This window comes from Myxocyprinus asiaticus, chromosome 5 (genome assembly GCF_019703515.2).
Source record: "Myxocyprinus asiaticus isolate MX2 ecotype Aquarium Trade chromosome 5, UBuf_Myxa_2, whole genome shotgun sequence".
Classification (NCBI taxonomy): domain Eukaryota; kingdom Metazoa; phylum Chordata; class Actinopteri; order Cypriniformes; family Catostomidae; genus Myxocyprinus; species Myxocyprinus asiaticus.
In genome coordinates, this window is record NC_059348.1 from 10,495,195 (window position 1) to 10,519,864 (window position 24,670).

Here is a 24,670-nt window from a genome sequence, read left to right on the forward strand (position 1 = left end):
CTAGTGTACATTTTACTAAGACGGACCCGAGTCAAATATGTTCTATGCATACATTTATAATTTTGCTTCATATTCATATTGCAAGAAAATGGAAGGAAAACATTTTTATATATATTTTCCCACAGTTTGTCGTCAAACTCACATCTCAGGACTCTCTGCCATAAATTTTTCAGTGGAACCAAAGATGAGTCAGATTGGTCCCTTAATGTAGTATATATCACTTTGGAGGTTAGTCTCTAAAATTTCCTCCAGTTTTGAAATTTCCAAAGAAAAGTGTCTCTTCTCAGCAGAGTCAGTAATTAAGTGCCAGATTTGTAAAAAAATTTAGAAATCATTTTTTCCTACTCCAAATTCATTTTGTATATCAGAAAAGCCCCTTCTTTAAAAAGTTGCTTAAAAGAAGGTATACCATTTTCCTTCCACTTCCTAAATAGCGTCCTTCCCAGAGATGGTTGTAAATCTGGACTGAAACGTAGTGGGGGATAATATGGATATTCTAGAGGTCAGACCACAACATTTCCTAATTTCCTTCCAACCTTTTGTAGAATTGTTAATTACATAAGCTTTTGCACACCCTTTTACAGATCGTACATTGCTGATAAAAGGCAAAGAGGCAAGTGGCACAGGATAAATGAACTGTTCCTCAATATCTGTCCATTGTGCATTCCTCGAATATGTACCCAACTGATCATTCCTTTTGCTTGAGCAGCCCAAAAATATAATTGGAAGTCTGGAAGTCCCAAGCTTCCTTTTTCTTTTGATTTAAAGTTTTTAAGGCAATCCTTGGTATTTTTTTTAATTATTTTTTCAAATAAAGGAACTAATCTGCTTATTTATTGCTTTAAAGAGTGACTTATTTAAATAACATGGTAATGACTGAAACAGATAATTGTAACACGGTAGTTCATTAATTTTGATTACGTTAATTCTTCCTAAAAGAGAGAGAGGTAACAAAGACCAATATTCTAAATCTTCCCTTATTTTACTACTTAGTGGAAGATAGTTGTTGTTAAAAAGGTTTTTAAGATTGGGGGACACTTTCACACCTAAATATTTAAAGCCCAAGTCAGAGCCCAGAGTAAAGAGAGAGACATTATGGGGAATATCTGTCACATATTCCCTGTTTTTGTGTTGACTTTTATGTTGAAATTCTTGTTTAGTTCCTGTTTCCTGTTAGTTTGTAGTCCTTTTGTAATTTCATTTTATGATTGGTTTTCCTCTGATTGTTTTCCCCAGGTGTTCCTCGTTTCCTTGTTTGCCCATGTGTATTTAAGCCCTTGTTTCCCCTGGTTTCTTTGTCAGTCTTTACATGTGTTGTAATGTTCTGTGCCTGGTTTCCCATGTTTTTGTTTAGTTTAATTCTGAGTTACTTTGTTCATCTTTTGTTTTTCATTAAAGCTGCATTTAGATCCTCATTCCTCGTCTGCCTCGTCACAGAAAGACTGACCTAAAAATGGATCTAGCGGCTGTCGGAATTCTGCTCCTTCAGCAAGGGGACCGTCCAGTTGAGGATCACGTCCGTGAGTTTCTAGAGCTGGCAAATGTAGTGCACTATCCAGAACGCTCTCTGGTGGTTTTCTTCCGGGCCAGTCTGAATAGTGCACTGAGGGAACTGATGCCTCCGGCTGATCCTCACTGGACGCTTGGCGAATATGTGGAGAAGGCTCTGGAACTTTGCGGTTCCCTTTATACAGTGGATTATGGCAGGAACCCCGGGCCAAAACCTGCGTCTATGGCCCCTGTCTCGAAGCCTGCCACTGCCCCTGTCTCGAAGCCTGCCACTGCCCCTGTCTCGAAGCCTGCCACGGCCCCTGTCTCCAAGTTGTATGATCTGCCACTGATGTCGGTGCGTGGGTCCATGAAGACCCTACCTCAAAAATTGTCTGCGCCCACGCCTGCCATAATCAACGAGCCAATGCCCACGCCTGCCACGGCCAACGAGTTGCCAGCCTTGTCTGTCCCAGAGCCAGCGTTGCCAGCCTCGTCTATCCCAGAGCCAGCGTTGCCAACTTCGGCCATCCAGAGGAGGATGAAGAGAAGAAAAGTTTCTGTTCCCAAGTCTCTTCCCGTGTACATGACCACGGAGGTTGTTCCCAAGTCTCCTTCCATGCCCACGACCACAGAGGTAGTTCCCGAGTCTCCTCCCATGCCCACGACCACAGAGGTAGTTCCCGAGTCTCCTCCCATGCCCACGACCACAGAGGTCGTTCCCAGGTCTCCGCCCATGCCCACGACCACAGAGGTCGTTCCCGAGTCTCCGCCCATGCCCACGACCACGGAGGGTGTTCCTGAGTCTCCACCCATGTTCATGACCATGGAGGTCGTTCCCGAGTCTCCTCCCATGCCCACGACCACAGAAGTCATTCCCGAGTCTCCGTCCATGCCCATGACCATAGAGGTCGTTCCCGAGTCTCCGCCCATGCCCATGACCATAGAGGTTGTTCCCGAGTCTCCGCCCATGCCCATGACCATAGAGGTTGTTCCCGAGTCTCTGCCCATGTTCACGACCACGGAGGTCATTCCCGAGTCTCCTCCCATGCCCACGACCACAGAGGTCGTTCCCGAGTCTCCGCCCATGCCCACGACCACGGAGGTCGTTCCGGAGTCTCCGCCCATGCCCACGACCACGGAGGTCGTTCCGGAGTCTCCACCCATGTTCACGACCACGGAGGTCGTTCCGAAGTCTCCACCCATGCCCACGACCACGGAGGTCGTTCCCGAGTCTCCGCCCATGCCCACGACCACAGAGGTCGTCCCCGAGTCTCTTCCCATGTTCGCGACCACGGAGGTAGTTTCCCATTCATCCAGGCTCCGCCCCCAGAGACTATTCCTCCAGCGGCTGGCTCCGCCCCCAGAGACTATTCCTCCAGCGGCTGTCTCCGCCCCCAGAGACTATTCCTCCAGTGGCTCTGCTGCCTGACCCAGTCCCTGTCCTGCAGCCACCTCCCAGGCCTCCTGACCCTGTCTCGGCCCTGCGGCCGCCTCCCAGGCCTCCTGACCCTGTCTCAGCCCTGCGGCCGCCTCCCAGGACTCCTGAACCAGTCCCCACCTTGAGGTCATCTCCTTGGTCTCCTGGCTGTTCGCCTGATCTGCTCTGGTCTACTTGGTCCTCCAAGCCTGCAACGTCGCTCTGATTCTCCATCCCTCCGGCTCCGCCTTGGTTTCAAGCCTCCCTGACTTTGCCTTTTTCCTCTGCTCCCCTTGCCCCTTGTGCCCCCTTGAACTGCCTGTTTACCCCTTGTGCCCCCCTGAACTACCTGTTTTCCCCCACACTCCATGGACAATATGTTTTTGATTTTTGGAGCGTCTGGAATCCGCTCCATAAAATGTGACAGGGGGCTCTGTCACATATTCCCTGTTTTTGTGTTGACTTTTATGTTGAAATTCTTGTTTAGTTCCTGTATCCTGTTAGTTTGTAGTCCTTTTGTAGTTTCATTTTATGATTGGTTTTCCCCTGATTGTTTTCCCCAGGTGTTCCCCGTTTCCTTGTTTCCCCTGGTTTCTTTGTCAGTCTTTACCTGTGTTGTCTTGTTCTGTGCCTGGTTTCCCATGTTTTTGTTTAGTTTAATTCTGAGTTACTTTGTTCATCTTTTGTTTTTCATTAAAGCCACATTTAGATCCTCATTCCTCGTGTGCCTCGTCACAATATCAGTAATCGGAGAGGATATTAAACTAGCATTGGATTTTGTTAAATTAATTTTATAACCAGATATATGACCAAATCTATTAATAATATCAAGTACAATTGGAAAAGACTACTCTGCGTGGGTTAAATACAATAAAATATAATATGCGTATAGTGAGATCTTGTGTTCTGTGTTCGAAATAATTATCCCTGAAACAGCCTCACTAGTTCTTATGGCCTCTGCAAGTGCCTCAATTGCCAAGTTGAACAGTAATGGGGAAAGAGGGCAACCCTGTCAACAGCCTCGATTGAAGAATTGTTTTTCAGAAAGAATGCCATTTGTGTACATTTGGATAAGGGATTGTTATAAGCTTTTAATAAACAAGAATGAATTTGTCTCCCAATTTGAACATTTTAAATGCGGCAAACAAGAATTTTGGATTATTCAGGTTTGGATAATTGATAATATTAAGTAGTCTGCATATTTTTTCAGAGCCATATCTGGGTTTTACAAAGCCAGTCTGATCTGTGTGAATTAAATGTGGTAGTATATTTTACAACCTGCATGCAAGTAGCTTTGAAATTATTTTAAGATCAACTGGGAGCAAAGAAATCGGTCTATACGACATGCATTCTGTGGTATCTCCGCTCTTTTTATGTATCAAAGTAATGATGGCTGTTTTCATTGAATATGGGAGCTTCCCTTTTTCAAAAAATTCCTTAATCATTGCCATAAAAAGGGGTTAAATGTGTGGCCAGAATGTTTTCTAAGATTCTATAGGATACCCATCCAAGCCAAGGTTGGAATGGCTTTTTGAAGATCATCTGAGGTAGGTGGAGCACCTAAACAATCTTTATCTTCCTCTGACAATAATGAAAAAGATTAACAATCATAGATAAACAAAATTATTATAAACTTTCCTCAAGAAACTCAAGATCTTTTCAAAGCAAAGTAACAAAGAAAATATTACATAATTTTAGTAAAACGTGACAGTTTGCAGATTACATTTTTCTAATCTGTGTCAGCTTTCGTGAACCAGATGTCACATGTTTTAATAAGCTCCCTTTGATTTTCTTAACTTTCTTATTGATCATATCAGCAAAAATTACAGATGTGTGGTATAGTCAAGTGCACCTCTGCACGTTAAAGAGATGATCCAGGTGTCAGGATCACAGTGACGCTGTCCCGACAGAGTGTGTCAGTCAGATCACGATGGACTGCTGCATCCTCCACTGTTGAGCACCCACAAAATCAGAAGTGCAAAGAATCAGCCATGAGTTTGTGGCCACGTTTGCGCTGTTTCCTGATTGGCATAATTCCTTTAGTGAATCTTGGCATTAAACCAGCGTGTGCAAATAACCAGTGAATTCATTACCACTGAAGCCTGGTTTCAGTTTCGCATGAAGCGTGCCCACTCATAGATACACTCACGCTGCTCACATGGATATTTACATATCGCAATATACACGATATAGCAAAAGCTATATCGATTGACACTTTATATCATCGCCATGATATATATCGTCATATCGCCCAGCCACATCAGCCATGGCGGTCGAGTCCAGTTGACAGGCCTGAGTTTTCTGTTTTTCAGCACCAGTTTTGTGAGCTGTGGTGAAAATGTCACACTGTTTAGCAACAGGCTGTTTAGACTTACTCAGAATAGTAGTTTCGGTCTAATTTTCTTAAATGAACCAGTATTTTAAGGCATTTTTGTGTTTTTTTTTTTTTTTTTTTTTTTTTTTGGAGCACTTCACTCAACCAGCCATCCTCTTCAGAGCCACGTGACGCCCCCCGTTAACTGAATTCCTGATAGAAATCAGACCCTCAGTCACACCTTAGAGGACAAATAAACAAATGACCTTCACTGTGAACAAATTGTTTTATTTTTTTGGTTCCTGGGTAGTAAGTGTTATTTCCTAATTGCTTATGCCTCAAAAGTATAGAAAATGGCTATTATTCCCCACAAACTTTGCTTTTATGACCAGGAGAGTGATATTTTGAAATCAACCTATTTCCAATGAGAAAACGGGCGAATTTGTGTCTTTTCGTTCACATAAAGTCAGAAAAAAACAACATATGAATCCAAATTAACATGTATTTATACTAAAGTAATACAAAATTGACTACAAAAGATTTAGGAGTAGTTTTTCGAGATTTATGATTATACTGTAAATCACTTTCATGAATCAGCCCCCAAATGTAGTCTCCCATCATGTTCTCGTTATACTGTCTTGGTAGCAGCGTTCATAGTCCAGTATATCCTGATGGAAGCACACGCTCCCATGTTCTCCTTGGTTTAAAGGGCAATTAAAGGTTAATTTCCCACCCCTGTGACTTTTTAAATTGCAAATAGTGCTTGTGTATAAATAGTCAATGAGTTTGTTAGCTCTCACGTGGATGCACTGAGCAAGCTAAATACTGAGCCATGAGGAGCAGAAAAGAACTGTCAAAAGACCTGCGTAACAAGGTAATGGAACTTTATAAAGATGGAAAAGGATATAAAAAGATATCCAAAGCCTTGAAAATGCCAATCAGTACTGTTTAATCACTTATTAAGAAGTGGAAAATTCGGAGATCTCTTGATACCAAGCCAAGGTCAGGTAGACCAAGAAAGATTTCAGCCACAACTGCCAGAAGAATTGTTCGGGATACAAAGAAAAACCCACAGGTAACCTCAGGAGAAATACAGGCTGCTTTGGAAAAAGACGGTGTGGTTGTTTCAAGGAGCACAATACTTGTTGACCCCTCTCCAAACATAGCGCTTATGGTTGTGACCATAAAGCTCTATTTTGGTCATGTCACTCCAAATTACAGTGTGCCAGAAGCTGTGAGGCGTGTCAAGGTGTTGTCAGGCATATTGTAACTGGGCTTTTTTGTGGCATTGGCTTCTTTCTGGCAGCTCGACCATGAAGCTCATTTTTGTTCAAGTATCGTCGTATTGTGCTCGGAACACGCCCCACTCCAATGGCTCCACCGCATGAAGGATACCAACGCGCGGATCACCCGGTGGTATCTGGCACTCCAGCCCTTTAAGTTCAAGGTGGTCCACAGACCGGGAGTGCAGATGGCTGTCTTCGACTTCCTGTCCAGAAATGGGGGGGGGGGGGGGAGTGGTAAGCAGTCCGGATGTCTCCCCGGCCTGAGTCGGGTGGTGGGGATATGTGGCAGTGGGGGTGTGGTCGAGCGTCCGTCAAGGGAGAGAGTGGTAAGGGTGCATACACCTGAGACAAATTACGACTAACACCTGTCTCTAATTGTAGTGAGATTGGGGAGAGCGGCATTAAAAGGACCATGCCAGCAACAGATCGAGAGAGAGAGAGCCAGATCAAGTGAGAGCCAGAGATCTAGAGTCCCGCTGAGTAGTTGATATGTTAATGTGAAGCTAATGAGATACTGTGAAGCTGTAAGCCCAGAAATTTGACAATTAAAAGAGCCTTACCTGAGACTGAAGAAACCCGGTTCCCTGTGTCCTCCTTCCCTCCCTTTGTGAAGCTTTGTTACAGTTGATTTTCACCCTAATATTTAAATATTTACTTCATGTTTCTGAACATCTTCAGAAGAATGTGATAATAGTACAGGTTTTTCTGGCTCCTTGAAACATTTCGGGGTCAATAAATTTGAATTATTACCTTCACTTAGGGCCGCTTATTATGTGGGGTTTTGTATGTGTGTGTGTGTGCGCGCCAAATCTTAATATCTTTCCTCCCTCTCTCTGACCCTTAGAATTAAATCTACTTGACATGCTACTGAAGATGGAGTTTGTTAAAGAGGAGTTTAAAGAGGAGAGTGAAGACATCAGTATTTCAGAACCATTCAGTCTCAAGAATGAAGACACTGAGGAACAAAAAGGTTGGTGCCCATTCTTGATTTTTATTTCATGAATGCTGAGGAGTATGAAAGGAATAGTTCACCCAGAAATGCAAATTCTGCCATTTATTTACCCTCATGTCATTCCAAACATGTATGACTTTCTTTTGCAGAATACTAGGGATGCCACTGTGTGAGTTTTTGATGGTACAATTACGTCTAAGAAAAACATTGTGCTGAACGGGTTTTATGGTTACCTGCAAATTTTCCTATAAACCACATAATCATAGCATAATTGACTGTTGGCAGACACAGACACCGTTTCTCAGGGATATATAGACACTAAACACAGTCCTGCAATAGCTTCACTGACAAATATACACAAAACAATTGGGCTAAATAATTGTAGCCTTTAACTGTACAAAACTATCAAATTTATAAACCAAGTGATGCTCCAGTTTTGACGCAAACATTTGGCGTATGCGTACAGTCGAAAATTCAGCCTTTCAAAGGATAGTTCGTTTGACTGTGCGCATTACGACTGCTATGAGACACAACCCTATTTCTCTTCAGTTGTTAAGACCCATAAAAGTGGAAACACGTGACACTATGCTAGGGTTGGTCGCTTAAAGGCGAGCTCCGTACTTTGCTACAATTATATTTTAAGCAATTTTAACCAGTGAGAACTGTAATAGTTTTGTTTGCTAAACTGTGCTGGGAGGGCAGGATGTCGAAACATTTTAAATCGTCGGCCTGTGGGGACATTAAATAGCACTAGGGCTGAAACGATTAGTCGACATTAAAAAATGTAGACAATAATTTTCGTTGTCGAATAATTTTCTCCCTTTTTCTCCCCAATTTGGAATGCCCAATTCCCAATGCGCTTTAAGTGCTCATGGTGGCTCGTCTCAATCCAGGTGGCGGAGGACGAATCTCAGTTGCCTCCACGTCTAAGACCATCAATCCGCGCATCTTATCACGTGGCTTGTTGAGCGCGTTAACGTAGAGACGTAGCATGCGTGGAGGCTTCGTGCTATCCTCCGCGGCATCCACGCACAACTCACCATGCGCCCCACCGAGAGCGAGAACCACATTATAGCGACCACGAAGAGGTTACCCCGTGTGACTTTACCCTCCCTATCAACTGCAATTTGGTTGCTTAGGAGACCTGACTTGAGTCACTCAGCACGCCCTGGATTCAAACTCGCGAATCCAGGGGTTGTAGTCAGCGTCTTTACTCGCTGAGCTACTCAGGCCCCCGTTTAATCTCATTTAACGCAACATGAGATCATTTGAAACGCTTATAATGACACCATAGAGCAGCACTTGAGCTCACGCTTGATTACGGAGAAGAAAGAACAGCTCACAGTTCAGACGCACTCCAAACTTCCCAAACAGATTAAGGTGATGTAGATCACAGAGTATGAGGGAATGATAATACAAAAATGCAAAATAAGTAAATACAGAAGCAGTGCCGTTAGGACGTGAAATAAAGCAGAGCCGTACCTGGCGTTCCGCATGAGCAAAACTTGCCTGTCAGAGTGTCTAAAAAGGGAACACTCCGGCGTTATATACTGTATTTAACACATCCTTTATTAAAGTTCAAATAATAAGGAAGCGGGTTGTATAAATAAGCACAAACTCTGAAACTGCCATTTCTCTGTGCGGTCAGAGTCGCAGTTATGAGTCACGTGAAAAACAGTGCGAGAGTGTTTCAAACTTCTCCTGGCTGATACACTGTCTCTCGCTGAGACGCTCATCACACGTGCACACTTGCTGCAGCTAGATTATAATATGATTGCCCGCGACGTAGTAGATCATCATAATGTGTTACAGTGTGTATCTTATCGTGAAGAAAATTTGTGAATAGAGAGTTTGTTTTTTGTGAGTTAAAGATGGATCGAAATCAAGTGAACAAAAAGCTGAGAGGGTGTAGTTTTAGCCCATTATACAATGCAAAAAAAAAATTGGTTTTATATTGGTATTGGTTTGTTTTCCAATATAAATATCTAAAAATCCTTACGTACATTTACTGTAGGAGCTATACTGCAGAATAATTTTTTTCTGAGAATGTTGAATATAATTTAATATTTAAATATTTAAAAATACTTAAAATCCTTAAAACAAGATACATTTACCTGAGAAGCAACACAGAAGATATGTAGACTTGTTTTCAGAGAATGTATCTTGAATACAAGTATATTTTGTCTTTACTGCACTGGCAGAAGTATGAACAAGGGAAAAAATACACTTGTATACAAAATACACTTATATTCAAGATACATTCTCTGAAAGCAAGTCTAAATATCTTCTGTCTTCTGAAGTAAATGTATCTTGTAAAGATTTTTAGATCATATTAAATGGAAGACAAGACAAAAACACTTTTGCATTGATTTTTTAAATGAATTAAACAATAGAAATCCAAGTATATTTTTTCCACTTTAATTCAGTGAATATAACTTGGAGGTATTTTTTAAAAATGACTTTGTCCTCGTTATTGTTAGTAAACACATTTAATACAGCCTTTTAAGTCGAGGCACAAGCTGAATAGTCGGTTAAGAGCTAATGATTAATCATTGCAAGGAATAAAGCTGAGTTGTGCTGGGAAGGACCACAACATCATGGTTTTTCCAGACTTTGCCAGACCGACTCAAGCGAAGCGGGACAGATTCAAAGAGTGTAAACAATTACTGCACCAACAGAAGGTAAGCTTTGCACTGCCCTATCCGGATAAGCAGAGAATTGACAGCAAGGATGGGCGTAAGACTTTACATGGCCACAACAAGCTATGGCCTTCATTAAATCAATTGAGTCAGTGGTTAACTTTGCCTGCACTCAATCATCAACAACACAGACTTCACATCACGCATTTAGCTGATGCTTCCTGAGGGTTTGTTGTTATGCTGTCTGCCCACTGGCTCCTGCTTGACTCTTTTATGTTTCCTTTTTTTTTTTCTCCCTTTGTTAACTTGCTGTAGAGCTCATTTGCTCATGTTGTGGGTTCGATTTTATTGTTTACTGGGGCCTGTTTTTATTTTATTTTTAATTTTATTGAGCATATTAATGTACAATTTAATGGCATGGTTTATGTTAATAAAAAAGAAAAATAATTATAATAATATATGGTCTTACATAAGTACACACATATACAGAGAATAAAATAATAATAAATATATATATATACACACACACACACACACACACACATATATATATATATAATATATATATATATACACACACATATACATACATACATACATACACATACATCTGTAATAAACATACAACTCTAAACTATATCTCTCTCTCCACAGACCCACTGCGAGAGCCCCCCAAAAACATCAAATATCTACCCCATTTCCCAATAAAAGAATCCCATATCCCCAGCCTTCTACATGTTACCTCTTCGAAGGCTGCCACCCTTCCCATCTCCTCGCACCACTCCCGAATTGAGGGTGCTCCCACCGACTTCAAACCCCTTAAAACAATCTGCCTGCCTATCATTGCACTGGTGAGGACCCAATTGTTTATGTATTTGTCACCTACGTCTATGACCGCCCCATCACCCAAAACACAGAGTCTGGGGCAAAACAAAATCCGAATGCCCAACACGTCACACAGAACACTCTGTACCTTCAACCAAAATTCCTGAATCTCATCGCACCACCAAAAAACATGGGTTGTGTCTCCATCCTCCGATTGGCATCGCCAGCAGGTGGGTGTGTCTTTAAGACCAAGCCTATACAATTTAGAGGGGGTCCAATAGAACCAATGTAAAATCTTGAATTGTATAAGGTGCACCCTTGCATCTTTCGATGTAGTTTTTATGTTTTTTAAAATCCTAGCCCATTCTCTCTCCAGTCCAGGTTTAAATCTTTCTCACATAATCTCTTGAGAGTGGTTGAGACTCCATCCCCCAGACTCTGAATTAATAAGGAGTAATACACTGTTGCCTCATGGCCCTTTCCAAAAGCGGAAATCACCTCTCCTAGAGTATCTGCTGCTTTAGGGGGGTGTATGCTATTCCCAAAAATAGTACAAAGCCAATGGCGTAACAGAAGATACCTAAAAAACTGAGATCTGGGGATCCCAAAATATTGAACCAGATTTTCAAAGGATCTCATCACACCGCTCATAAAAAATCACAGAGTGAATTAACCCTTCTCGCAATCCACTCTGACCAACAAAAAGGGGACTTATTAATGCATAGTTTGGGGTTTAGCCATAGGCTCGAGGCAACATTTAGATAAATATCTGAATTAAACACTCTGGACACTTTTGTCCGTACTGAGTGCAAATGTGAAATAATGGGGTGTGATTTAACTTCTCTATTTAGTTTGATGGAAAGGCTTTGCAATGGCAAAATAGGGGCAAGAAGTTCTTGTTCAATGCAGAACCAGGGAGGGGTTCTTTCAGGTGGAAGCGACCAATGAGCCAAATGTCTGAGACCGAATGCATAATAATAAAACTAAATCTTGGGTAGGCCTAGCCCACCTTTGTCAATCGGCCTATGTAACTTATTGAAATTTAACCTGGCACGCTTACCATTCCAAATGAAGGACTTTGCTATGCTATCAAATTGCTTGAAATAAGAGAGGGGGACATCAACAGGGAGAGACTGTAACAAGTAGTTAAATTTTGGAATACAGTTCATTTTAATAACATTAACCTTCCCAATCATCGATAAATGTAATGAAGCCCACCTGTCTACATCGCTCGAAAACCATTTTATTAAAGGGTCAAAATTAACTCTGGCTAAATCAGACAAATTTGTTGGGAATAAAATGCCCAAATACTTAATGCCCTGTTTGGGCCGCTGGAAGGCCGTTACTGGACAGTACGCTGTCAAAGCCAAAGCTTCGGATTTAGACCAGTTGACTTTGTATCCTGAGAACTTGGAAAAGGAATTAATAATTCTGCGGAGGCAAGGCATTGATCTAGTTGGGTCAGAGATGAATAATAAAATATAATCTGCATAAAGCAGAAGCTTATGTGCCACGCCTCCCTCCGTCACCCCTGGAAAATAATCATCCTTTTGCTAATGGTTCCAGGGCAAGACTGAACAATAATGGGGAAAGAGGGCAACCCTGACGGTTTTGATTTTTTTGGTGAATGAGGCATACTGTATGATCCGCCCCCTAAGAACTGCCTTAAGTGCCTCCCAAGCCATGCCCACAGAGGATACTGAGGACCAGTTGGTCTCCATATAAACATTGATTTCAGTCTTTAACATTCGTTGGAATTCAGGATTTTGCATAAGGGATACATTAAAGCACCAACTATATGATTTCTTTTTCTCTGTATGTGGCAACATCTCTAAGTTCACCAGGGCGTGATCTGAGACTAAGATGTTTCCAATTGAGCAATCAACAACAGATGAAATGAGGGACTTGGATATAAAAAAAACCAAAAACAAATCTATTCTAGAGTAAATCTTATGAACTGATGAAAAAAATGTATAATCCCTACCAGATGGGTTCAAAAGTCGCTAGATATCTACAAGATATATAAGAAAAGTATTTTATTTGGAATGGAAAACGACCCTGGTTGGATTTCAGTAAGTTACATAGACCAATTGGCAAAGGAGGTTTAGACCTCCCCAAAATTTTGTTTTATTACTTTGCTTTTAATCTCAGACACCTGGCCCATTGGTCTCTTCCACATGAGAGAGTCCCTCCTTGGTACTACATTGATTGGGCGGTCCTATTGCTGAACCCCAAATTATGTATTAATAATTCCCTTTTTGCTGGAAAGAATGGATTGAGAGGGGTGTTGCTACACTTGGTGACCTTTATGCAAATGGCATATTTTGCTCACAGCCTTTGGAAAGGGGCATGAAGTGTCAGTGTATTATTCCTCATTTATTCAGAGTCTTGGAGATGGGGCCTTAACTGCTCTAAAGAGGTTATGGGAAAGAGATTTGGACTTGGTATTGGAGGATGGGGAGTGGGAAAGGATTTAAAAAAATATTACAAATATGGCTAGGGATGCAAGGGTACACCTTATTCAGTTTAAGTTTTTGCATCTTTCTACTGGACTCCCTCTAGATTGTTTAGGCTTGATCTAAAAAGACACACCTATCTGCTGTCGATGTCAGTTGGCCCATGCTCTTTGGTTTTGTGCTAAGATTCAAGAATTCTGGGTAAGAGTCCAGAATTTTATCTGAGGTTTAGACACTCAAATTTCATTCTGCCCCATACTATGTATATTGGGTGATCCGGCAGTCATTAAAGTAGGTGACAAATATATAAAAAGCTGGGTCCAAACTAGTGCTATGATTGGCAGACAGATAATTCTTAGAGGATGGAAGTCGATTGGTGCTCCCACATTTCAAGAATGGTTCACCGAATTGGGCAGGGTGGCAGCATTTGAAAAGATGTCATATAAACGGCTTGGCAAAATAGTCACATATGGTAAGAAATGGGACAGGTATTTGGCCTTTCTGGACAGCTCTTAGTGAGGACCATGTGGAGAGAAACTGAATTGTGGTGGTAAATTCTATTCTTTGTGGAAATCTTTCTTTTCTCTTTGTCTGATGATTTTTTTTTTTTTTTTTTTTTTTTATGTTCTCAAATATTTTCTTTTATTTGTTTGCTTATGTGTGCATGGTGTAATTTAGGCTTTGACCACAGAGACCATTTGCTGAGGGACAGGGTTGGGAGGGGGATATAATGGGAGTTAAGTTGATTCTGTGTATATGTTCTGTTTATTCCATATTTCACATAAAATATTTAAAAATGTTAATAGCTGAAGACCCATAAAAATGTCTTTATTGTCCTTCAGTCTCGATTTATACAAATGCAGGTATCCCCTGACATCCTCACACAAGTGCTTGGCATGCACATTTGCTGTTGTTCACCAGCGATAGTATCATCTTGCACTTCGTGAAAGCAATGGCTCAACTATGAGTGTTGCCACCTTGTGTACCTACTAATTAGTGCAAATAATTCCAGGCGCATGCGCATAATGTGCCGCATTGTTAAAAAAAATCTGGCCGCATGCATTCAGTGCTCGAGCATGCTGATGACGAAATGTGTGTGATATCAATTTTGTCACGCGTATATGTATTTATTATATATATATATATATATATATATATATGTACATGGGCAAGAAAAAGTATGTGAACTCTTTGGAATTGCCTGGTTTTCTATATTAATTGGTCATAAAATGTGATATCTTCTTCAGTCACAAGTATAGACAAACACAATTTGCTTAAGCTAACAACACAGAGACAATTATTATCTTTAATGTCTTTGTTTAACAGGATGTGTTTAATATAACAGTGCTCTGGGAAAAATTAAGTGAACCCTTGAATTTAATAACTGCTCGATCCGCCTTTGGCAGCAATAACCTCAACCAAGCATTTCCGGTAACTGCAGATTAGACCTGCACAAAGTTCAGAAGGAGTTTTGGACCATTCTTCCTTGCAGAACTGCTTTAGCTCAGCCATATTCTTAGGATGTCTGGTGTGAACAGCTCTTTTGAGGCCATTCCACAGCATCTCTATTGGGTTAAGGTCTGGGCTCTGACTGGGCCATTTCATATGGAAGCCATTGCAGAGTCAGTGTTGGAGAGGCAGCATGACCTTGAATCACGCTTTGACCAACTTCAACAGATAGGAAAAGATACGAAAGGGAAATTATCCAGACCCATTTAATGACCTTGTCTGAGAGCATTGGCACGATAAATGCGGAGATGGGGGAAAATACAGTCAGATATCAAAGATATTCAGAGTTGCTCTAGCCAAGATGCAATGTTACAACAGATGCAGCTTAAGCTAGCGGACATGGAGGACAGGAGACGAAGGTGTAACATTTGCATCACAGGCTTGGCAGAAGGACTGGAAGGGTCTAGTGCCATCCAATTCCTGTCACAGTCACTCCCTAAGTGGTTCCCTTCACTTGGCAACCTCCAGGGCGAAATAATGCATGCTCATCGAGTTTATAATGACAACAAGAAGCGAGTGAAAACCCGCACAATGATTTTCAATGTCTTCTGTTTAACCACCTGCTATGCCATTCTTCATGCTGCTAGGAAGAATCCTCTCAATGTTGATGGTCGGAGGGTGAGATATTCACCTGATTATAGCAGCTACACGCTTAAACGCCGCCTAGCTTTCTCTCAGGATATGGATAGTGCTCAAGCCAGGGGGGTGGAATCTTTCCTGGTTTACCTGACTATTATAAAGATTAAAGTTTGTGGTCAAGTGGAGTCGTTCCAGTCTCCTGGAGATGCTGAGGCATTCATCTACTCGCTACCGGCAGTGCAGCCCCTTTTGCCGACGGTGGAACGCCGGTGGGAACCTAAGGTACACATGCTGAATCGGATGAGTAATGGCTTAATACATTGGCCTGGCCAATATTCACCCCGTTGCTCATCTCCTTGATCTATCGCTACATAATTGGATGGTATAGATTGGCTGCATGGACTATCTGGACTGAAGCAGATCTGTATGTTGCTTCATAAGAGAACATTGTGCCACTGAAGCCACCAAGTTCACGTTGCCTAACTTTGTATTCATACTGTTCTGGACTCATTTATATGGTTTATTTCGTTAATTGGACTAAGTTGGTTCATACATGTATGTTCTTTGGATTAACAAGCCTACATTCGAGTCGGACCTACTAATCATTTGTTTTTCAGTTGCCATCATTCAGTGGCGAGGGCTAAATATTATTTGGATTGACTGTAGTCTACATTCGGACTTGGATTATTTTGGTGTACTACTTATTGCAATTTATTCACTGCATGTATTTAAGCTGTCAAGTAGTGCTTTTATGTCTAATATTGCTTGGAAGCTCCACCAGGTACTTTCTTCCACATGATGTGGGAATGTCCACCAGTTGCTCGGTTTTGGACTGAGGTAGCATCCATATTATCTCATTTGGTTTCAGCAATGGTGCTTGTAATTGTCCATGTCTGAATAAGCTAACTGAGTTAAACATCAACAATCTGCATAGGCATATAGTACTAGCTGACCTCACAGCTGCTAAAAAGATGATTGCAATGTGATGGTAACCCCCTCATTCTCTTTCTGTTACACGTTGGATCTTCACATTTTTGGATTTGATTTATCTAGAACTGTCTACTGCTGTAGTTAATGGTGCGAATGATAAAACCCTCTGTAGTTAACACACTGTTGCTGAGTCACTGAAAGACTTGAGGTGATCGCTTTGCGTAATTTAATTTAATTCATTTGAGCTCCTGAAGACTTGAGTTTTTCCCTTTGTGTATTGCTTTCTTTGTGTGTGTCATCGGAGTCATGTGAGTGCAGTGATTTTGTACCTCTCTCTTTCCTTTCCTTACATGACTTATTCTTACTGTGTATGTGCATGTTATACAACTGTATTGTTGTAAATTTGTAATGCCTTATAATATTGTTGATACTTGTTTTTCTTCTCAATAAACCTTTGATTGCAAATAAAAAAAAAACCTCTCCTATGGTCTTCGGTCATTTGTGACAAGAATCACTTTTGCTGATTTATTAAAAATGGTTTCCTTTATCTGAGCTGGACAAGACTTGGTGGCTCTTCCTCCACTTGCTATCTAAACATTAAAAAAAAAAAAAATTGGTTATGATTCGATAATCTAAGTGGTCATGTAAAAAAAAAAAGCAACACCTTTGGTCTTTGCAGTCAAAATTGACCGAACATTGAAAATAAATGGGAAAGACCATAACACAGAGCATTTTTTTTATTTGTCTTACACACACACACACACACACACACACACACACACAAATTAACTGGCAAGACTATAACAGAATAATTTTTTTTTATTTGTCAAATAAAACAAACAAATCAGCCACAATGCTAAACACACACTCCAAAATGAGGGGGTGAGGCAATAACACACCCACAATGCAGAACACCCACACACATAGAAAAAATGGGTGAAAATAAACCAGCCAGGAGGCAGAACACACAACATAACACACACACACACACACACGCACACACACACACAGTATAAAGGTGTGTGTGCTATCTCCTAAGGGACATTAAAGACACAGCATGGTGTACAAACAAATGCAAAAAATCCATCTGCAAGGGACATGCCACCATAACTACACACTGCCACAGATGCATGAATGCATATACATTGTATCATTCTTTACTGTTCTTATTGTTTTTTATTGTTTACTGTTTGTTCTTTATGCATTTATTGTTGTTCATTATTGCTGGTTACCTCATTGACTTGAAAATGGTTGCAACATAAATTTTTACTAAAAGTTTGAAATTGCAAAATATTTACTCTTATTATTCTGTTTTATAACTCTAATTGAATTTTCACAGTTTTGCTGTTCATTTCTGTTAACTGCAAAAACTGACACTTCGAATCAATTTTAAAATGCTACACTTTGACAAATAATAGTTTGATAATGTCTAAATATATATCTAAATGCACAAATTAGATAATATAAAATTAGGTTACAACAAGCAATTAGACTACACAGTAGGTGGCTGCATAGAACACTGCAGCCATCAACTGGATATTATTGCCACAACATTATTTTCAAATCATGTTATTTATATTTTTTTCACCAGATGGCAGCAGTCTGCCTCCAATATATGTCACATTCTCATTTTCTTATAGAGGTTTAGGTTTTTACTGTACTAAAGTTTCATAAATTAGCTTATTTCCGTATGCAAATTAATGGTAAAATTGAGATGTAAATAAGGTCAAAAGAGCATAAAATCCCAACAGAAGTGCAAAATTTTATTATTACTTCAAGGAAGAAGAAATGGTATCATTATCATCATCATCATCATCATCATCATCATAAAAAAAAAAAAAAAAAAAGTTACACCTTTGCTCTTTCCTGTCAAAAATGACCAGGAGGACCAAAAGTAGGGCTCATTTATGAAGACCATTGGAGGGTTAATAAAGGCATGAAAACATAATTGTTTTTGTGTTCCATGTAGTCGCCAACGATTGCTGTCGCTCATGTCGCCAGAAGTCGCTAGCTCTCAAATGAATGTGATTAGGTCGCTGTTGTTAGTCACTGCATGTGTGAACGGGCCTTAATTAAGTCTGTTAGTATTGTTTATTTATATAGTGCTTATTTTTTATTTCTGCAAGTTTCATGTGACAGAATTGGAGAGAAAAGTCAGAGGTAGTTGTTTAGCCTGTCACCCGTCTTCATTTCTGAATTCATCAGTTCAGTTTCCTGTGTGTGAGAGCTTCTAACAGAGCACACAGATGAAGAGTTTTCCAGAATAGTTTGTAAGAACCTCTGGTGTTTTCTTATTATTATCTTTTTTCCTTTTTTTCTTTTTGAATTTCACATTTATGCCTCTTGTATTGATTTTTGACTATTTTATGTTTTATTTTAGACCTGATGAAGCTGAAAGAGGAAAGTCAAGAACTGAATGAAGTGGAGAAACTTCAGTATCAGAAACCTGAACATTTTGTTAGTGCAGAAAAATCTGTCAGTTGCTCACAGACTAAAAAAAAAGTCTTTCACAAAAGAACTCGAGCAAAAACAAAAAAACAATCTTTCATCTGCCCTCAGTGTGGAAAAAGTTTCCTACATAAAGGAAACCTTAAAAGCCATTTAAGAATTCACTCTGCAGAAATGCCTTACACATGTCATGAGTGTGGAAAGAGTTTCAGACATAAAGGAAACCTTAATTTACACATGAGATATCATTCAGAGAATCTTTTCACGTGCCATCAGTGTGGCAAGAGTTTCACACACAAAAGAAGTCTTGAAGCGCACATAAGATTTCACACTGGAGAGAAGCCTTTTACCTGCCCTCAGTGTGGCAAGAGTTTTGCACAAAAAGGAAACCTTGATTTGCACACAAGAGTTCACACTGGAGAGAAGCCTTACACATGCCATCAATGTGGAAAGAGTTTCACACAAAAAGGAAGCCTTAATTTACACATAAAAAATCACTCTGGAGAGAAGCCTTTTACCTGCCCTCAGTGTGGCAAGAGTTTTGCACTAAAAGGAGACCTCGGTTTACACACAAGAGTTCACACTGGAGAGAAGCCTTACACATGCCATCAGTGTGGAAAGAGTTTCACACAAAAAGGAAGCCTTAATATCCACAAAAGAATTCACTCTAGATAGAAGCCCTTTCAATGCCTCCAATGTGGAAAGAGTTTCACACACAAAAGAAGTCTTAATTTACACATAACAATTCACATGGGAGAGAGGCCTTTCACATGCCTTCAGTGTGATAAGTGTTTCACAAATACAACAACCCTGAGAGCCCACATCATTCAGAAGAGAAATTACGCCACTGTTCTCAGTGTGGCAGGAGTTTTTTGCAGCTGTCCAATTTTAAACAACACCAGTTAATAAATACTGGTGTGAAAGCTCAGGTGTGCTCAGAGTGCAGTAAAGCCTTTGCCCAAATCAGCACCTTGAACAACTTGAAACAGCATGAAAGGATTCATACGGGAGAAAAACCTTACAATTGTTCACATAGTGAGAGTAGTTTTGCTCACCCAAAACACCTGAAACACATGACAAAATGCATACTGGAGAGAAGACATATGACTGCACTCAATGTGGGAGGAGTTTCTGCTCGCCAAGTACTCTACGGAGACATTTAAGAACTGCCCAAAGTTGTCACAGTGAGCAAACTTTATTTTGAGAATTTTCCCTGCGTTCCATACGGGATAAATCCGCCTCCAAAAGGGACTTCAAAGGGACAACAATCCTGAATGCCATGTTGAAGCTGATGGGCTCATAAATAGCTGCTTTAAAGGGGCTTTAAAATTAACGTTTCCATAGTGCTCAATTGATGAGCCTCATTCCCGCATACAGTCCCGATACTTTCCTCTTGAACTTCCTAGATGAGAACTATTAAGAGGAACGGGACACTCAGACTTTTCACTCTCTTGCATTTGCACACACAAAGGACCATTTTTCTTCTCATGATGTTTGCATGCGCGATTCAACAGCAACATAACCACCGATGGAGGACGCCAGGATCGGAGCTACACTTTTAGGACTGTTTTACACAAACTGTGTCTTCAGGATACAATCTTTACACTGGGTGCGAGAGCCATGCATGCGATTCTGCATCCCTAAAGCTGCAGTGAGAGGAGAGATGAGGTGCTCGATCAGCCTATTTTAACCATGCAGCACATGCTGAACTGAGCAGTCATGACCGCCATGTTTAAGGGTTGTTCCAAACCGAAGGGCCTTCAAAATTAATGTTTCCGTAAAGTTCAATTTATGGAGACTTTGCTACCATGCAGACCGGAACCGGACCATACGTCATAATTCTGTAGGTGTGCTAAGTGTAATGTAAATTAAACCAGTTTCAACTACAAAGAAACTCTGGATCTAAATATCAAAACTGGTGACATCCCTGCATCTCTGTGGTTTATAAAAGCTTTTCATTATTGTAATGAACTTTTTAAATAATTTTTAAACCCCTGGATGTTTGATGAAGCTCACATTTCTTCATAAGGCCTTAAAGTTTTAAAACAATTATTTTTGCTTTGCATGCTGAAAGCAGTTAAGAGTGAGGCAAAATCATGTTTAAATATTTCTGATTAGGGTAACAGTGTCTTATTTGACTTGGAGAGATGACGTTAAAATGCATTCCGATTAAACTATATTTTTGAGCCCAACACCGTTCGGCCCAACAAATCTCTCACTCTGGAGGGAAAACCTTTCAAAGGAATTACAGCATTAATTTTTAGGGGTGATCTCTTTGGAATGGAACGCAACCTTTGTTATGTGAAATTTGCGTAGCTTCCAAAGACTATAGTAGTAATATGGTGTAGGAAGACAACAACTCTTATAGGATGGATAAAATAAGAACAATAGGTTATTTTGGTCATACCAATATGCCTATTGTCAGAGATGTTATAAGGAGGAGATGGGTCATTCCTATACAAAGTAATGGGAGAAATCTTAAATGCTAAATGTGGTGACCAGTAGGAATGGAATACAGTTAAAAGAGCCAATTATGATTTTTAATAGAGACATTGTCTGTCTGTTAATTGAGAATGTGCATTAACTGGACCAGATTATGAAATAGTGTTTTTGTTTTTGTCTTAGCATAATTTAAGATAAAGAAGCAGCTTTTAGAAATACCATTGTTCCCAGATTTTATTTCTCATTTGAAATATGTTGTGAGCAACCTAGTCTCATAGAATGAACGTTACTATAACTACATTTTTGCAAACTGACTTTAACGTTCTGCGTTAAATGTTTCGCCACAGTTTTCTGGTGAGATGAACAATAGAGGCGCTACAACAGCTGTGCGTTTTCACACAAATCACAAGTATAATTGCCGATTATGACCATAAAAAAAAAGTATTTTTCACTCACATTTACTAAAATGCATCAACTGAAAAACTAAAGATTTTGATGCATGTATTACAGACAGCAGCTGATATATTATTGGCCGATAACCAGGAAAATCGAAACATTATTATCAGGCAGATAATGGAATTGCCGCCGATATTTTAGCCGATAATTTGTTACGGTTTATTTACTTGCGGCTGAAATTCTCTGACTGCCTGCGGCGTCTTTCCTTCAGGTAGAGACTCGGGCAGTCTCAAGCGACAGTGAGCATACACAGCGTGTCTCTGTGAGTGAGAGCGAAGCTTATATTGCTCTGTGAGAATCATCTCTGCACCTTGTTACGTTGTTTTGGGGCTGGTTTTAGTCATCTGTTGTAAGTAACGATGGCATTTCCCATATTCAGTTAGTTTCATGAGGCAATATGAAACATTTTTACAATGCATTATTACAGCTGTTTGAAGTTTATTATTCTCATTAACCTATTAGTCCGACATGCAAATGGTGTTATACCACATCTACCGTAATTTGTTGTTGTGGGTTCAGACACATAGTATTAATGACACGCAGTGACACAGAGGAGCCTTTGTGATGCCTGCTTACTCTATTTTTAAGCAGATGATAGAATGAAGAAATACAGAATCTCAAAGGTCTTTCTTCATTTAAAATAAGAACTTGTGGGTATAATCGGAGAGCCTTAAAATAACACATGAAAGTGAAGAATTCTGAAAGAAATATTTTACTATTGCATACTAATAATATAATAGAATAAAATATAATTGCTATTCTTAACTGGGTTCCAACAACAACAGTGTAAATGCAAAATGGACCAAGGCTAAATTTGACCAAAAAAAGAGACAGACATTAAGTATTTTGAAAGTTTTAAAGCCTTTAAGGAAATCATGCAAATGTTAAATATGAATAAGGTTAAGGTTTATGAAGCACACGTACACCTATGACAAATGTATGTCCAATAATCATACCCTAAAGCCCTAAACAGATAATTAATCATAATCGTGAGAGCCTGCAAACAGATAATTAATCATCATAATCAGAATTATTTGTTTGACAGTTAATCATCAACCAAATTTCATAACAGTGACAGCCTTACATTCATTAAATTAAAGTGAATGGTGACTGAGACTAACATTCTGCTTAACATCTCATTTTTCGTTTCACGGAAGAGAGAAATTCATCCAGGCTTGAGGGTAAGTAATGATGACAGAAATGTAATTTTTTAATGAACTGCCCTTTAACTACATGTCAAATTATTTGTTAAAAGTATGTAGAATTATGTGTGTTTTTAATTATCTCTAGTCTGTAATCATTTCTAAATTTTAAAAGTTGCATCTGTGTGAAATAAAGGGGCCAAAACTCAGAGCAACCAACAATTGATCAAAGGAGTGTGGCGTAATCTATGTATATGTATGTCATAAGGAGAAGCACGGGAGTTGCTCAAAAGGGACGGAGTCAGCGGACTCGTTCATCACAGCTTTATATGCACTGGCAGAGAACTGTGAGTACAGAGCACTACATGATGATCTGTTAAGATAATTGTAGGCATTACAGATGCAGCATTGTCACAGAAAATCCAGATGGAAAGCAGACAAGACTTGGCGAAAGCCATTAATATGGTCAGGCAAGCTGAGGACATGAAACAGCAGCAGACCGACTTGAGAGGTGATGTTGGAAATGCTAACAAAGCTACCGTGGATGCTGTGCACATCAGGAAAGCTAAGCAGCAAGCGGAAAAATAAGGGACTGGCACAAAAGCAGAGAAAAGCTAGGTCTGTGACAAAGCGTAGTAGAACAAAAGAAAGGCTCGAAATGCAGAAAATCACCATCTCATTCTAAGTTCCTGTGTCCTGCAGAGAATGCTGACTGTCATAACTGCGGGAAAAGAGGTCACTATGGCAAAGTGTGCAAGTCTACTAAAACTGTGAGTGCAGTCACAGAGGATAACGACATGTTTTTAGGCATAGTGGATGTAGGCGAGAGACATAGACTGTGAATATAGGGGTTAAGCGCACTGAAGTAATGTTCAAAATACAGACACGGGCTGATGTTATGGTGACACCAGAGCAGATGTGTAAGCAGATAAGTCAAGGGGCTGCATGCGACCTTGCTCCAGGTAACAAAACACTGTTTGAGCCAGGACGGACACCTCTTAATGTGATAGGTGTGGCCAAGGAGGTGCTACAGTTTGGTGATAGAAGCACCACAGAGGACATTTATGTAGTGAAACACTTGAATACCGCCCTGCTAAGCAGATTAGCCTCAGTTAATCTCAGGTTAGTAGCTAGAGTAGATGTGGACACTTTAAATGGGTTATGTTTAGTACAGCAATCAACACAATCAAACTCAAGCCAGATGTCAAACTAGTCTCTCAAAGTGCCAAGGCGCGTCCCACTACCATTGATGGGAAAGGTAAAGAGCTGGAGCCAGTGGTGTATTAAGACTTCATGGTGCCCCTGGGCAACAGCCATGGAAGTCCCCCCCCCCCCCCATTATTTTAAATAAAATAAATAGTGCTCAAGTAAATGTATATATCTGGAATGTGTAGTGGTTGTTAAGTTAGTGCAGGGTTGGTTCAAGACATTAAAGAGACCGAAGGCAAAATTGATGTTGGAGCCTCCTCCATTCCCCCACATTTCAAATTGTTGATTGTGGTATTGCATGCAACAATGTGGTAGCTCATTCCAATAATCACTTAATATGCTCCAAACATTAATCTTTAATTTCTTTCAAAGATTCAATGCTAAAAAAACTTTGCAAGCTTTGGCAAATCTAATAAAAAATCATATAGTTTTTTAATAGCTCTTCCTCAAAGGTGCTCTCTGTAGCAGCCTGGTTACTTCTAAACAAAACTTTGTTACCTGATGAACTGATAAAGCCTTTGCACCCATCTCATAAGAGTTGCATTGCAGCCAGCCAATTAGAATGTTTTTTTTTG

The 24,670-nt window shown here is 40.2% G+C and overlaps 2 protein-coding genes across 7 annotated transcripts in view; both read left to right on the forward strand.

The window, feature by feature from the left end:
- The window catches only part of LOC127440772 (uncharacterized), an 84,930-nt gene that overhangs the window by 42,324 nt on the left and 17,936 nt on the right, over positions 1 to 24,670 (forward strand). For 2 of the 6 annotated variants that reach the window (XR_007897190.1, XR_007897189.1), the window contains exon 2: positions 7,353 to 7,478. Coding sequence is in view for 3 of the 6 variants with exons in the window: in XM_051697646.1 (XP_051553606.1) it covers positions 1,454 to 2,920 (1,467 nt within the window). In the remaining 3 variants the exon portion in view is untranslated. Of the gene's footprint in view, positions 1 to 1,398; positions 4,018 to 7,352; positions 7,479 to 7,609; positions 11,884 to 24,670 lie in introns of those variants that run through there. The other 4 variants (XM_051697646.1, XM_051697645.1, XR_007897191.1 and 1 more) reach the window with 3 other exon arrangements.
- On the forward strand, positions 18,233 to 23,086 carry LOC127440903 (gastrula zinc finger protein XlCGF49.1-like). Its single transcript, XM_051698000.1, has 2 exons — positions 18,233 to 18,668; positions 18,779 to 23,086. Exon 2 carries the CDS (start codon positions 18,784 to 18,786, stop codon positions 19,519 to 19,521), a length of 738 nt encoding a protein of 245 aa, XP_051553960.1. The 5' UTR covers positions 18,233 to 18,668; positions 18,779 to 18,783; the 3' UTR covers positions 19,522 to 23,086.